Genomic DNA, 15,156 nt, shown 5'->3' with positions numbered 1-15,156 from the left:
CCCTTTCCTCGGGAGTTTTATTTCCTCGGCACCTGCTGATGTAGAGCTGGGGCCTGGGGCCAGGTGGGCATCTCCTTCAGACTGAGCAACGTCAGATGCCCAGCCGAGTTCCTGCAGCCCCCTCCCAGGCCCAGGCCCGCCTCCCAGTCTCGCCACTCTCCCGGTTGATGTCACTGCAGCAGCCCGTGCATCATCGTCTCAGGTTCCAGAACAGCCAGGCAGTGAAGTCCCAAACAAAATGGCACGACAGCCCCCAAGAGAGACCTTCCTGGTGGTCTTGGGCCAGAGAGGGGCCCCTTCCTCCTCCGGCCATCCGCTCCTCCCCTTGGGCGCAGCCGGCCACTACGCAGAAGCTCTGCTGCTCTCCAGCAGGAAGGCGATGGTGCACTTCAGCTCCTGGGCCTGCAGGCACAGGCCTGCTGAGGGCGGGGCTCCCGCACCCCTGGGCTCCAAGCACCCGGGGCCTGGGGGAGGCACTCGCCATCTTCCCAGGCTGGTCAGGGGCCCGCACCACTCACCTGCGGCAGCTCAAACCAGATGGTTTGGGGGTTCTCCACAGAGCCGTAGTTGAGTTCCAGGCCAGGAGGCCCCTCTGCCTCCCGGGGGCTCAGCAGGTGGAGCCGCTGCAGGTCCCTCAGGGTGATGGAGCAGTACAGTCTCTGGGGGCAGCAAAGACAGCAGAGCTTGGCCCCTTGGGAGGGGAGGGGTCCGTGTGGGTGGCGGGAGAGGAGTGGCCCAAGGGTGCCCAGGCGGGCATGGAGGCAGGAGCCCGGCCCACCTGGGAGCTGGGGTCCATGATGACCAGCTGCTGGCGGTTCAGCCCCAAGAGGCCGGGGCCGGGCAGAGCCAACTTGCTCACCCGCAGCACCACGTAGACCGTGTAGCCAAAGAGGGGCAGCTGGCTGACGGTCTCTGGGAAGGGAGGGGTTGGGGCAGGAGTTCTGGCCACTGGGGACCTGGGTCCTGCCCAGCCCGGGCCCCACCTTCACCCTTTCCTGCGGCCCCAGGCTCACTGATGAAGCCGATCTGTGCGTCCCTGGGGCTGTGTCCTCGCAGCTGCCTCAGCTCCTGGCCTGTCAGGCTCTTGATGGCGGCCAGGTTCACCTGCCAGGGCAGCGACTTCGGCAAGTAAGCCAGCAGGTCTTGCCTAGGACACAGCCTGGTCAGTCAAGGTTGGGTACACAGCAGGTGCTAAGCAAACGAACCAGTAGCTACTGTGGGTGAGACTGGGGATCCGGACACATGAATGATGCGTGGCCCCTGCCCTTGAGGGTCTTGGGAGGACAGGCGTACACAGCCTCCACTGCTCCAGGCCCATCTGGTTAGGACCATGAAGTGTATAGGTCAAGTGGCCTTGACCTGGGCTGGGGTGTTGGGGGCGAAGGTGAACTGAAGGAGAGGCCCTTGAGGTGGGGCTCGGCATCAGGAGGGACAAGACAAGAGGCATGGGGGGAGGTGTAGGGGCTGTGCTCCCACTCACTCTGAGGGGGGTCCCTCATGGGCCTTGCTGAGGTGCTGCAGGGCAGCCAGCCTGGCGAGTTGGGCTTCCTCTAGGGTGCTGACCACCAGCTTCCCCTGCAGGTAGTCCCTCAGCACCTGGGAGAGGAGCACAGTGAGCAGCTGTGTCCCGAAGCCCCCTGGTTGGTGGCTCCTGTGGTCAAACCCCATCCTGCCACCATCCCTTCTCTTTGGTGGGGAGGGATGCTGGAAGGTCGCCCACCCAGGCAGGGACTTGCCCTCAAACTGCGACCGGTGCTCAAACCACCAGCGGCAGAGCAGCCCAGGGCCGGGGGGTGGGGTGCTGACCTGGCTGTAGTGGGTGCTGATGTAAGTGGGATTATCGAAGTGCAGCTGTGTCTCCCAGCCAAGCCTCCGGCTGTGCAGGCTCACATCCTGATCCAGCACGCTGTTGAGGTACTCTTGGGGCCACAGGGGCCGCACCAGACCGCCTGCATGGGGAGCTCAGGTCCACAGCCTGCCCCAGTGCCCAGGGCCAGCCCCAGTGTAGGGACTGCCTCATCCGTGGGCACAGGTGGGCCTGCCAGGTGAGCTGCCTCCCTGAATCCTGCCAAGCCACCCTTCCTCCCCAGGCTAGACAATTCACCTTCCCTCTTGATGAGGAAGAGGGCAAATTCCTGTACTTCCTGGGGGTCCATGATGCCCATGTGCCGGCACAGCTCCTCCAGCACTTCTGCTGCCACCTGGGCATGTGGACAGGGCCGTGATGGGGGGAGAGAGGGTAGGGTGCCCCCGGGACTGACGCCCACAGCTTCCCGTCCACTCCCCAGCCCCCCCTTGGTGGCCCCAGTCTCACCGTGAAAGTCCGGATATTGGTCTTGTAATCCACACCCCCAGGCATGTGAATTTGAAGCAGGTGGACCGGCTTCCCTTTCTGTCAAGGCAAGTTGCAGGGTCAGTCCACCAGTGGACAGAGGCCCCAGCTGCCTCCCATCAGGGAGCCCCAGGATGCCCAGTCGCCTGTGCCCCCAGTACCAGGAGAGCCTGCATTTCACCAGGGGAGGGCAGCCGCTGACGTCCCCCGTATTTGACCGTGCACTGGAGGTGCTCCTGGCTGCTCTGGGCCAGTTCTGCAGAGAGGAGCCACACTGGGGTCATGAGCATCTACAAACCCCTTCCCAAGGAGCCAAGACCCCAAGGTGGAAGCCCCTCTCGCAGGCACCTTGGCTTGGGCCTGAGTCCTGCAGAAACTTGGTCACATAGGGCATCAGCGTGGTTGACGGTGGGAAGGAGCCAGTGAGGAGGCTGAGGAAGGTCCAGCCTCGAGCGCAGAGTTCCCTGTAGGTCAGAGAGCTTGGGGTTCAGGCTGGCCGGACTATGGCACTGGGCTGCCCTCTGCCCCTCCCCACCAGTCCCCTACACTCACGGCCGGGGGTGCTCTGTGACCTGCTTGATGACCTGGCAGTAAATCTCATCCCGGAGTTTCTCCTCCCGGCACAGCTGTGGGGACAGGAAGGGCAGGTGGGCAGGGGCAGAGCTGCAGTGCAGTGCACTGGGGAACAGTGAGGGATCTGAAGTCAGAAATCCTGCTAACAGTTGGGGACCAAGTCAAGGTGACAGCCCAATCAATGGTCACCTTTTGGTCTTTGTCTTAGTTTAACAACATTTGCACAACTGGTCAGGAAGTCACTGTCTTCACCTCTTGCAGGCCGTGCATGGCCCTGTCCTCTTTCTCTGTTCCCTGTCTTAGTCACCTCCACTGGCTCCCCTTATCTCCTTGATCTCTGCATGCCATCTCTCACCTGGGATCATTGCAATAACGTCTTTTTGCCTTTACACCCCCCAGAGTGGCAAACAGCAGCCAGAGCATCCCTGGAAAATGTAAGCCAGGTCTCTTCAGAACCCTTGAGTGGTTGCCCATCTCTCAAAAAATCAGAGTCCTGACAGCCTATAATGCCTGCTGTGACCTGGACCCACTGTCCCTGCCGGGCCTCACCCTCCACTCTCCCTGGGCATCTGGGCTCCAGCCATGCTGGCCTCGGTGGTGCTGAGCTCAGCCTCTCATTGGGATTGTCCCCCGCCTGTCTCTCCACCCATGTGCACTGCCCCAGCGCACGTGTGCCTCGCTCCCCGGCTTGGGATCTCTTCCCCAGCATCACCTTGTCACCAAGCCCTCTGCACTATAGCCCCTCCCCCTGCTCTATCATCCCCCACAGTGCTTTTCACACACTGCGCCATGGTTTACTGTCTGTCTTCTCTGACTAAATTGTAAGCTTTGTGGGGACTTAGCCTGCTTGGTTCACTGCCGTGCCCCCAGCAGGGAACAGGTGCTCAGGAAATACTTTTGGGTAATTTGAGTGAATAGTGACCAAGGGACGGGGATCCCATTCAGGCCCAGCAAGAGGACAGGGCCGCTCCCTCAGGGCCCCCAGCATCTCCCTGCAGCTTCCAGCATACACAGCTCTGGCTCACCTTCAGCAGCATATACAGGAGATCTATCTCGTCCTTGCCCCGGGGCTTAGACTGGTCTCCCATAAATTGCATCAGAGCTGCAGGTAGGATGAGAAACATGGTGAACTGGGCTGGGGGCCTGGCTCTAACTCGTGTGGTCACCGCACAGGGCCTTCCCCTGCCATCTCTCCTTGCTGCCAAAATGCATGTGAGCCAGACAGAGTGGCATCTCAGCTTTTCTGATGAGGAAGCAACTCGAGAGATTCTGTGGGCACCCTCGGCTACACACAGTGCTTAGCCAGCCGGACCCATTGCTGCTTTCCAGCCCCAACTCCACATAGCGCACGAGCCCTTTGGCGTGAGCAGAAGTGGGTGAGGCTATGGGTTACAGGAACCACCAGTGAGCCTCCCCGAGTTGGCGAACTCGAGGAGAAGGCAATGAGGCGCCTAGGTCCAAGGCTCCACAGACACAGGGACCCAGGATACTGGGGCCACTCACCCTGAAAGCTTCCCACAGCCTGCCTGTTCATGTCCTCATCACTGAGGCAGATGAGCGATTCCTGGATGGGAGCCTGTGGCCAGAGAGGCTGGGCTGTGGTTTGAGTCCTTGGGGCCAGAAGGTGGGTCCACTGGCCTGACTCCTGCCCACCTGGTCCCCTTACCTTGGTGTATTGCACCAGGCTGGTCACGGACTTCCCCTTAGCACCTCCACCTTTGTGGTCCAGCCTGAGAGGGCAGAGAAGGGACAGCCCTGCTTGCTGGGTTCCCGCCCCCATCCCAGGCTGTGTAGGGAGGGTACTGAGAGCATTAGCCTGGTGGCTCTGAGCAGAGGGTGCACTTCAGGGAGACTAAGGATAAGCAGGCGTAGGGGTGAGCCCAGTGCACTCACTTCTGTGGCTTCCGGAAGTATCTCAGGGCAAATTCCTGCATGGTATAGTTGTGGGTGTCCGTGGACAGAGAGATGTAGGCCACAGAGTGGGGCAAGCTGGTGGCCTCTGACTCATCACTGAGTGCCTGACTCCAGGGGCGTCTGGGGCGCTGGGAGCACAGAAGACCTAGAGCCACTCGAGTGCCCGCTGGCCTGTCCAGAGGCCCCGCCCAGCCCCAGCCCCAGCCCTGCCCAGCCCGAGAGGAGCAGCTGCAGTGAGCACACCACCAGGAGCCAGGGGAGTCGAAGAGCCATTTATTGAGCATCTGCTAGGTGGTGCTGCACTGACATGGGCGGGACGTGCCCCCAGCCCCTGTCCACAGGGAGCTCACAGTCTTGCTGGGGAGACAAGGCAAGAAATGGAGAGAAGCAGAGAGACAGCACCAGACCAAGTGCTGCCCACCAGGTGCCAGGGTGGCCCCTGGTCAATCTGGGGCAACCGAGCCCTTTCCTTCTTGACTTCTAGTTAGGCCTCGCCTCTGCGGCTCCTGTCTTCCTCACCTCCGATGCCCTGTCCCACTCTCCATGCTGCTGCTGACCCCTGTGCCGGGCACTCCTCTGCTCTGGCGAGAAGGAGAAGTCTGGAGCAGCAGCTGGCTGCACTATGTCGGCAGGAAAGAGTCCGGAGCGGCCCCCGACGGAGCCAAACTGCCAGCCTAAAAGGCATCCAAGGATGGCGCCTCACCACCTGGCTGCTCTGCCACTCAGAGGCTCTGCCATGCGCTGCCATCCTCCCTGCTGGCCCCTGGGGATACCTGGCTCCAGAGTGGCCACTGGCAATAGCTTGATGAGGTCCCCACGGTGGAAGCTGAGGAGGCTGCGGTCATCAGTGATGTAGCTTCTCAGGGCAAGGACGTAGCCAGAGTCCTGCAGGCAGGCAGGTGAGTGGGGAGGGAGCGGCTGGCCTGGGCCCCGCCTCCCGCCTGCCTCACTGGTCCTCCCCCATTGGCTTCCTTTCCACCCGGCACCCAGAGATCCAGGGACCCAGCCTGAACCCCCAGCCCCACCCCGGCAGCTTGAAGGTGTTAGGCTGGCAGCTCTAAGACCAGCCAAACCAGACAGGGCACAGGGCAGCATCGGCGGAGGCCCCGCGCGGCCCACACTTGCCTTCCTGAGCTCGCCCAGGAACAGCTCCACCGTGGCCTTGATGGCGTTGGCCCGGGCCGTGTGCAGCACCAGCTGCTCACTCTTCAGGGACAGTGCCAGGGCGGAGCTGCCCAGGCACTCCACGCCCAGCACCTCAGCAAAGCTGTGCACAGGGAGGGGCATGAGCCAGAGGCCCTCTTCACCCCCTGCACGCTGCACCCCCAGCCCACGCTCACCTGTAGGAGCAGAGAGTCTTCAGCTGGTCTGGGTACAAGCCAGAGCCTTGGGTCGCCTTGAGCAGCCTCAGCCCCCGGTGGGACACGCCCAGCAGCTGGACATCGCTGCCACTCTCACCCTGCCCAGAAGGTAGGTGGCACGTGCTCCTGGGTCCCCACCACCTGCTCAGGGCCAGTGCTGCCCTTCATCCTTCTGCAGGGGCCCTCCCGCGCTGCAGCTCTCTCCCTGCTGCAGTGTGTCCTGGGATCCTGCCCGGGGTGCTGACATCCCAGCCCCACCCCCAGACTCACTGACCAAGACAGGGAAGATGCGGGAGAAGTAATTGGCCCAGTTGTCCCGAGCGGCCACCACGATGCGCTTCTTGACATTGTCCTCCGTGGTGCTGAGTGAGTCCAGGCTCACCTCCAGGTTTCCTGAGGGCAGGAACGGCCCCAGACTGTACCCAGGCTCCCTCACAATAACCCCAGAGTTCGCTCTCTCCCTCCGGGCAGACCCAGCACTCCAGCTCCCTGACCTCAGGGCCCCAGGTCCATACCCAGCAGCTCTTTCATTCTGCGCCGCTCATTCTGGGAGATCCGGATGCAGGACGCAGCAAAAGTGTCCTTCAATATCTGGGGGAAGAGCCAGGTGGTCACCGCCAGGTCCCAAGGCCAGAGTGCACCATGCAGGCAGCCACACATGGAGGAAAAGCTGTGATGCCCCGTGGGCACAGGTGGAGCAGGGAGGGATGTGGCACTTCCAAGCCCAGGGCCATGTCCCCCTGGAGCCCCCATCTGCCACCCTGACTGCCTGCACTAGTTGGGCTACTGTCCCTTGGTCAGCAGAGGGAAGCTTCCCGGGAGCAACAGAACCTGGGGGAGGAGAGGAAGCTACTGCAGAATTGGGGCGGGGGAGGAGGCACAGCCCCGGAAGCATCCAGAGCGGCAAAGGAGCAAGCATGGGCGCCTGCTGTGTGCCAGGGCCCGCGCTGGGACTGTCTACGTTTCATTTTGAATCCTCATTACAGGCCAATAATGGCCCTTACTCTTTTTTTTTTTTTTTTTCATGAATAAGATCAGCTGTCTTTTTTATTTGTGTGTTTGTTTAATATATCTTCCCTTCGATAAACATGCTGGGTTTTCTTTTAAGACATTTTTTTTAGAGCAGTTTAGAGTTCATAGCAAAATTGAGGGGATGGCACAGAAATGGTAATGGCCCTTCCTCTTAGGGGTATTGTGAGTACTAAATAAATGAAGGCAGGACTTGAAACCTGGCAAGTGCCCCACAGGTGCGGCTATGGCTATGCCGTCGCGCCGGTGGTAACCCGGCCCGGGGAGGAGGCAGCCTGTGCTTGCCACAGGTGGGCCAGGCTCTCACCTGCTCACAGATGAGCCTGAGGCAGTAGGGGTGGCTGAAGTTCTCCCGGGGGTAAAACACCTGCAGAAGAGCATGGGAAAGTGAGAACAGGCAGGAGGCCCTGCCCAGCACCCCGCCCACCTGCCTCCGGGCCCTGATGGGAACCACGCCTGAGGAGATGGGCAGTGGGGAGGCACCCCCAGTGTTTGAGTGCGCCAAGGAGAGGCTGAGGTCCCAGCTCAGAGAGGCCAGGCTGCGGCCCAGTGTTCATGCCCACCTCCTTGCGGAGGAACAACCTCCAGGGCGCACTGGCATAGGAGAAGCACACACTGCCAGAAGGCACGAGCAGCTGGGTGGGGACGCCCTGGTCCCCCATGGGCTCCATCAAGCCTAGAAGAGGGAGGAGGCAGAGAACAGCAGGCGAGGAGCTGCCAGACGATGAGGCGACATGGTCCCATGTCCTGCCTCTGCTTCTGGTTCTCCAACTCCCTGCTGCCCCTGACAGGTATGGGGCCCCCCGACCGTGTCAGCAGAGCCACCACATTCCTCTCAGAGCTGCCAGGCATCAAGGACATCACCCGATATGTGACAGTCCCTCAGGCCCTGCCCTGCACAGGAATGTAGAAGCCGGGGCCCCTTGCTCACGGCTCCGAAGGCCGGATGCCCAGCAGCTGTCCTCAGCCCGGAGCACCGAGAAGCTGTTGGGAATCCTGCCCCTGCCCCACTGAAGCCCACCGCACAGGGATGTGGGGTTCCTTACCTCGGTGCTCAGCTGAAGGGCTCCCTGGATCCCCGGGCAGAGGCAGTGGGGGTGCTGGTGGAGGTGGGGGGGCCTGGGCAGTGGGTGGGGACTGGCCAAACAGCTCTTGAAGGGGCCCCTGCTTCTCCTTGATGGAGCTGGAAAGCCCGGGCTGTGCTGGGGCCTTGGGCCGACGGGCCACAGCCGGTGGCAGGCCCTTGCCTGGGCTGGGGGGCAGTGTCTGGGGAGGCACACAGAACACACACGGCAGTGTCTAGGGGCAAGACCAGGTCTACCCCAGAGAGCCTTGGCTTTCCGAGCAGAGCAGCCCTGCCCTGGCTGGGATGGGGCCTCACCGAAGGGGACGAGAGGGCACCATTGATCCCCAGCTTCGCCAGAGCCTCGTCCTTAGGGTTGTTCATCTTTATGAAAGTTTTGGGGGGCCTCCTGAGAGAAGAGGAGCCTCATGAGTCCACAGGGCGGTTCCCTGGGGAGCAGGCCACCCGGCCGCCCCCTGGCACCCACCTGGATGGCTGCACGGGCACAGGCACGGGGCCAGGGCGGCTCTGGTACATGCGGATGATGTTGCGGATCTCCCTGCTGGGCTCAGGCCGCTGGGGCGCAGGGTTCGATCTGGGCACCGCCGCCCTGCCCTGGGACGGCTTGCCGCCACCGCCAGGCCCGGCCTCCCAAGCCGGCTCAGCCTCAGCCTCCTTCGGGGCAGCTTTGGCCCCGCCTGGTGTCGGTGGCTTCCTCACAACCGGGGGAGGAGAAGGGGACGGCACTGACCAGGAGGACAGGAAACGTGAGACCCTGTGCAGAAACGCGGGGCCTGGCCTCCCCCGTCGCCCCACCACCTGCTCTCGTTTCCTCTGCATGCTCCCCCTGCTCCTCCTGCTCCTCCTGCTGGGGGATCTGCACTTTGGCCGGAGGCTTCACCATCTTCACCTTGATCTGCTGCTGCCCTGTAAGAGCCCCAGATGGCCGTGTTACCCTCCACCTGGCCTGCCCACTGGGGCTCCTGGACAGGCCACACTGACCCAGGGGAGCACAGTAGACCTGCCCCACCATCCCCTGGCCAAGCCAGGTGGTGCCCAAGTTTGTTCAAGGGCCTGCCACCCCAAGCACCCTCACCCATCTTCTGGAAATAGTCCTGTTTCTGCTGGAAGCTCTTGGGCCGCCAGGGCTTGGCTTCAGCCTCCTGTGAGGTCTCCTGTTGCAGGAAGGGGAAGTGAAGGAGCAGGCCTTCCGGCCAAGTTGCCATACTCACAGCCAGCCCCGCCATCTCTGGGCCTGAGGCCCGGCAGCAACCTTCTGCGCCTTCCAGCCCCCTGGTCCCGCATCTCCCATCCCTGGGCCTGCCATCTGCCTAGCCCCGACTCCTCAGCCCCAGGCAGGCACCCACCAATTCCAGCTCATGCTCTGGCTCCTTCTGGGGGGCCAGGGGCTTCTTGGATTTGGGGGCGATAGGTGCGGGTGAGGTCGGGGAGGCAGCCCCAGGGGCCTGAGCCTGGCGCTGGCGCTGCTGTGTCTGCTGCTCCAGGGACAGGGTCATGGCCTGGGTGGTCATCTGCTGGGCCTGAGGGAAGTGGGGCGGTGGGCCAGGTAACAGCTGGCCTGGCCCCACCCCACACCTGGCCCCACCAGGCAATCCAAGGGCCCTGTGCAGAATCCGTGCCCACTCTCACCAAGATCAGTGCCTGCTGGTTGATGAAGCTCTGCTGCTGGACCGCCAGCTGCCTTGCATCCACGTTGGGAAACAGGGGCTGTGGCTGTGGCTGTGGTGGCACCACCATGGCTGTGAGTGTGGCAGACGGACAGGGCAGGTGAGCACCACGGCCAAGCTTGCACGTGCACGCAGCCCTCTGCCCACTGTGCCCTCTGACCCCTGGCAGGAGCCTCTCTCCTCCAGTCCCTGTCTGAGAAGGGATCGGGTGCCCCTGGCCCAGCCGCACCTGGCATGGCGGGGATTGCACCCATGGCTGGCATCATGGGCACGGGGGCAGGCATCATGGCCGGCTGGTATCCAGGCATCTGCATCATCCCTGGGTATACTGAGGGAACAAAGCCCTCCCAGGTCGGTCCCTACCTGGGCCCACAGACCACCTCCCTCCAGCCCCAGGCAAAGAGAAGAGTATGGGCCACCAGGGTGCCTACTGGAGCTCTGACCCCAGCCACCTGGGGGGTCCCAGGCCATGCCTGCTTATGCTGCTAGGCCGAGAGACACTGGATGGGTGCTGGGCCCTCCCTGCACTCACCCATGGGGTAGCTGCCTTGCTGCATGGGCCCAATGGCGCCGCCTCCCTTCATGCGGCTACTCAGAGCCCAGCCTTGTTCCAGATCCTGAAGGGACAGAAGCCATATGTCACGGGGTCACAGCTAGAGCCCTGAGGAAGAGGAAAGGGCAGCAGAGGCCCCAGGGGAGTAGGGACGGGGCAGGATGGGGGGTGTGCAGGACACTCACACTGAGGCCCGGGGAGAGGACTGGCTCGAAGAGGTGGTCCAGGAAGCCGTCCAGGCTCCCCGAGGTGCGGGACTCGCCTGTGGGGCCGGAAGAGGGTTACTGTCGCCCTCTTAGGCATGGGACTTCCTGCACCCCCATTCCCAGCATCCTGTCTATCTCCGTGTGCCCACTTCCTGCCTTACCTGTGAGGCTCCTGCTGGGCAGTGGTGGGGCTGGACCTGGAGGAGGACCTGGGGGCAGCGAGGGGGCCTGGACACCAGGGGCAGGGGGGATGTTCTCGGCTCTGCAGGAGACAGTGGCCCAGCTAAGGGGGTACCTTGGCAGGGCGTGGTGCCCAGGCCGAGGCGACGTGTAGAAGCTGCTGTGGGGATTGGCCCCGTGAGGTTGGAGGAGGCTTACAACAGGACAGGGGTGCTGGGGAGGCACCTACAAGCCATGGGGGGCGATGGGATAGCTGTGGGGACCGACCAGGTCTCCCAGGTCCTCAGTCTGGCCGATCAGGTCCAGCACAAAGTCGCAGCCAGCCAAGTCCTGCCAGGAGTCCCCGGAGTGCAGTGACACCGACCAGCCGCGGGGGGGCACCTCCAGGCCTCTGAGCGGGATGGGGCGAGCCGAAGGGGAGCGGTCAGCCAGGCAGACGACCACCCAAAGGGGCGAGGACCTGAGGGAGCCGTGGGGAAGGGGGCTGCGGAGGGCGACGGGAAGCTGGCGAGGGTGCTGGTTTCACCTGGACGGGTCTCTGGTATTTGCAATTCTCATCCTTCTACTCTGTGGGCTGAGGAGCTCACTTCTATCAGCTACCTAATTAGTGGATCGGTGTGATCTCTGTGCTTGCTTGCATCTTGAGTGCACTGTCTGGACCCTGCCTTTCTCTTCTCACACCTTGCTGCCACCTGGCCCCTTGGGGGAGCAGCTGCAGGAGGTGCTTGGCAAGAGGAGGAGGACATAGGAAGACAGGAAAGTGGTCCGTGCTGGCCACCTCCCCCACCGCCCCCAGTCCCCCACACCTGCTTTGCAGAATCCATCCGGCAAATTGCTCCCCTGTGGTCCAGGACTCCACCTCAGCTGAGTAGCACTCCTCTGCAAGGTCAAGGGGTCGGGGGCAAGGGTGAGGGACAGTAGGGCCCACCCTGAGAAAGGTCTGCTGTCCCCATGGGGTCCCAGAGGCAGGACAGAAGGGAGATCAGGGTTCTCAAGGTTGTACAGCAGGAGGGCTAAGGCAGGAAGTGGGTCCAGAAAGGGCCTGGGGCAGGGCTGGCTCCACTATAGGCTTGCGGAGGCTTAAGCCGGAGGCGTGCATCACCATTGAATGTGAAGACATCTAGCGCCATGCGGCCCCGTCGCCGCCCAGCTGTCCACTCGAGCTGGGTGGGTGGGTGGGCCCGTGCAGTCCCGGGGGCCAGCCGTGTCTGCTCCAAGGCCCCCAGTAGCTTGTGCTGGCACAGCGCTGCCATGCCACTGGGGGCCTGGTCAGACACAAATCTGTGGGGATAGCACAGGGCTGGTATGGGGGCGAGAGGCCCGCTGACCCCCCCAGCCAGACCCCCCACGCCTGGCCCCTTACTTGAGTAGTGGCTTCTGCAGGGTGGGCATTGGGGGGAAGGTGCTGAGCAGGATGGCCATGAGGGCCCAGCCACGCTGGCCCTGCTGCTCGTCTGGGTTGTGCCAGAGCTGGGCCGCGAGCTGGCTGAAGAGCTCGTCCCGCAGCCCTGGCCGGCGCTGCCCTTGCCGCACCAGGTATTCGGCCAGGGTCTGCTCCTGCCAGGAGGGCAGGGCCCCATCCCCCAGGAGCCGCAGCATCTGCAGACACACACCAGGACGGTTGGCCTGTCAGTGCACTTTAATGACACAACTTCAATGGCAGGGCAATGCCACAGGTGTAACTAAGGGGCGGCATCATGTGTCATCATGTATCCAACACCAGACAGAGACATTTAGGTTCAGCAGAGGTTTTCCGAGCCATGCAGCCACACCCTCTGTGACAGGGTGGCTGAAGAGAGAGGAACAGACACAGGACTTGCAGGCTTCCTTGTGCCCAGCCAGTACCAGGGGCCGGGGGCCAGCCCTTGCATGGACCACCCTGTCCCCTCCTCGATGTGTCACTCACCACCTTGTTGATATCCAGGGCATGCTGAGGGTTCTCACCATCCAGTCGGGTCAGGGGCTTGGCCAGCAGCTGCCCGGGGCTAGGTAGGGATGGCTCCTGCAGGGAAGGAGGGTTACAGCACTGAGCAGGGGCTGGTCTGTGCTGACCTGCGGGAGGTCCGGGGGAGCATGGGGCCACGCAGCCTCAGAGAGGGAGAGAAGCTGGTGAGGAAAACAATCTTCAGAACACATCTTAACTGCTCCTTATGATTAGAAAATTGGTGTCCATGCATGCAGAAAACGCAGAAAAAGATGGCAAATGAAAACCACCATTAACCTTCTACCACTAGACACACCACATCAACATTTAGCCTTTTTCTAGTTCCTTTCTGCACTTAGATACATACATCACCACCCACTGTTGTTTTTAATAAAATTGGGAGCCTTCTCTAAATGCAAAACTATCACAAAACTAAGGCATTTTGCATCCTGCTTTTGTGTCCAACACTGCAGCCTGGACAGTCGGCCTTGTCATTACACTTTAATGACACAACTTCAATGGTAGGGCAATGCCACAGGTGTAACTAAGGTGCGGCATCATGTGTCATCATGTATCCAACACCAGACAGAGACATTTAGGTTCAGCAGAGGTTTTCCGAGCCATGCAGCCACACCCTCTGTGACAGGGTGGCAGAAGAGAGAGGAACAGACACAGCTCCTGTCTGGCAGGGGCTAACATCTGGGGCACTGTAGGGTTCAGGCAGGAAGAGCCGAAGCCCACCTGAAAGCTGATGGAGACGAAGCTGGAGAAGGGGAACTGGTCAGTGTCCGGCGGGAGAGTCAGGTTGGGCCGGACAGGCACTTGCGGGGGCATGGACTCCGTGATGTTCTGGACCAGGGCGTGCTGACGGCCTGCGGACAGCACCGAGTGGCAGCCGGGAGACACCCAGGTAAGGCACTGGCTCTGGCAGCACCTCCACCCCTTATCATCGTCTCTACCCTTGATGCACAGGGACCTGGGCAGTGAGCTCAGGGGGCTCAGAGCACCAGAGGGGAGGGATGACAGGGACAGACCCACTGCACAGTAAAAAGACTGGGGAAGGGACCACGGCAAGAGGGACACCTGTCAAGACTCACCCTCTGCTGTCTTCAGCATGAGGGCCAGCTCAGCCGGGACCTCCAAACGCCCCAGCTCCTGGCAGAGAGTGATTGACAGGTACTAAGGGAGGGGCACAGAGACGGGGTCCCTCCTCACCCGGGACTGTAAACTTCCCCTCCAGAGACCAAGGATTCTGATTCTGGGCACCCAAACAAACAGGGCCCAGGAGCCCTCAGAGGGAAACCAAGGGCACCCCAGGCCTCTTCCCAGGGACACAGTGGATGCCCTGGAGACAGAACCCATGGCAGCATCCTGAGAGCCCATGCTGCCCCTCAAACCATGCGGGTTCGGCAGGTCCCAACCCAGTGGACACCCTCCAGCTTCTGGCCACCTACCATGCTCCGCGCTTCCTCGGAGGCCCCACTGCTGTGCCAGCCACGCCAATGCCCAATCTGTTGGGAGAAACGCAGAAAGAGCTGATGCCTGGTGAGGAGTCACCAGGAGCCCCCTCGCGGCTCCTCCCGGGGCCCGGCAGCAGCCGAGGAACAAGCACAGACCCGAAGGGGCAAGTCGCCTGCCCTCAGCCCTCCAGAGCCCGCACCAGCCTTAGCGCTCTGGGCGTCTGCCCGTCTGCCAGGGTACCAGGAAGAGGGCAGGAAGAAGGGAAGGAATGATCCTAAGGGACAAAGTCCAGCCAGGGAGGAGCCAGCGAGGGGAGCAGTATGTGGGCACCGACCTTTGAGCTGCTTTATGGCCCTCCAATGGGAGTCATCAGGGAGGAGAAGAGAGATGGTGGGCCCCAAGGGAGGGCTGGAGGGGATGGGAAGGCACCCCAGGCAGACAGGAGGGGAGGCCCTGGGAATGGGCAGGGATAAAGGAAGGCAATGACCTCCTGGAGGCCCCAGCCTGCCCTGGCCAGGCAGAGAGAAGTGGGAAGAGCCCAACCAGCAACCATCTCTGGGGCCTCGGTCCTTGTGCAGTTGGGCTCGGAGGGTGGACACTGTCAGGACTTGGCAACTTGGCCACTAAGGCTGCCTGGCTTCTACCCGGAGCTGCCCGTGCAGCAGCCCCACCCAAACGCGTCACCCGCCATCTCTGCCGCCTCCAGAGCACGGGCCGGGCGGCCAGCAGGATGGTGCTCAGCTGTCCCAGAGCTGCCCTCCGCCGGAGGTGCCGCTTCCTGGAAGCGGGAAGGGGGTGGCGAGGAGTCCAAACAAGTCCTCCAAGCCAAGCCATGAATGTAAGAACTGCACTAACGCAGCCCTCCGGTACTT

The 15,156-nt window shown here is 62.2% G+C and overlaps 1 protein-coding gene across 1 annotated transcript in view; it reads right to left on the bottom strand.

Annotated features, from left to right (window-relative positions):
• Position 1: 1 nt before the first annotated feature.
• Positions 2–15,156, bottom strand: part of MYO15B (myosin XVB) — a 30,891-nt gene continuing 15,736 nt past the window's right edge. The window contains 43 exon segments of the mRNA XM_057501707.1: positions 2–402; positions 519–659; positions 779–912; positions 1,014–1,147; positions 1,481–1,596; positions 1,807–1,949; positions 2,105–2,201; positions 2,315–2,392; positions 2,494–2,588; positions 2,681–2,796; positions 2,885–2,958; positions 3,931–4,007; positions 4,409–4,481; positions 4,572–4,635; positions 4,799–4,947; positions 5,339–5,493; positions 5,593–5,704; positions 5,945–6,086; positions 6,160–6,278; positions 6,455–6,573; positions 6,696–6,771; positions 7,517–7,576; positions 7,773–7,885; positions 8,256–8,475; positions 8,591–8,681; positions 8,760–9,018; positions 9,092–9,199; positions 9,369–9,447; positions 9,640–9,813; positions 9,923–10,032; positions 10,190–10,288; positions 10,493–10,577; positions 10,699–10,775; positions 10,881–10,981; positions 11,129–11,290; positions 11,706–11,778; positions 12,002–12,180; positions 12,263–12,498; positions 12,806–12,901; positions 13,565–13,695; positions 13,921–13,978; positions 14,278–14,334; positions 14,969–15,062. Coding sequence (XP_057357690.1) covers positions 343–402; positions 519–659; positions 779–912; positions 1,014–1,147; positions 1,481–1,596; positions 1,807–1,949; positions 2,105–2,201; positions 2,315–2,392; positions 2,494–2,588; positions 2,681–2,796; positions 2,885–2,958; positions 3,931–4,007; positions 4,409–4,481; positions 4,572–4,635; positions 4,799–4,947; positions 5,339–5,493; positions 5,593–5,704; positions 5,945–6,086; positions 6,160–6,278; positions 6,455–6,573; positions 6,696–6,771; positions 7,517–7,576; positions 7,773–7,885; positions 8,256–8,475; positions 8,591–8,681; positions 8,760–9,018; positions 9,092–9,199; positions 9,369–9,447; positions 9,640–9,813; positions 9,923–10,032; positions 10,190–10,288; positions 10,493–10,577; positions 10,699–10,775; positions 10,881–10,981; positions 11,129–11,290; positions 11,706–11,778; positions 12,002–12,180; positions 12,263–12,498; positions 12,806–12,901; positions 13,565–13,695; positions 13,921–13,978; positions 14,278–14,334; positions 14,969–15,062 — 4,936 coding nt within the window. The 3' untranslated portion in view covers positions 2–342.

This window comes from Manis pentadactyla, chromosome 4, assembly GCF_030020395.1.
Source record: "Manis pentadactyla isolate mManPen7 chromosome 4, mManPen7.hap1, whole genome shotgun sequence".
In the NCBI taxonomy this organism is placed as follows: domain Eukaryota; kingdom Metazoa; phylum Chordata; class Mammalia; order Pholidota; family Manidae; genus Manis; species Manis pentadactyla.
Note: the sequence above shows the minus strand (reverse complement) of the source record. Positions and strands in the feature narration are given on the sequence as shown.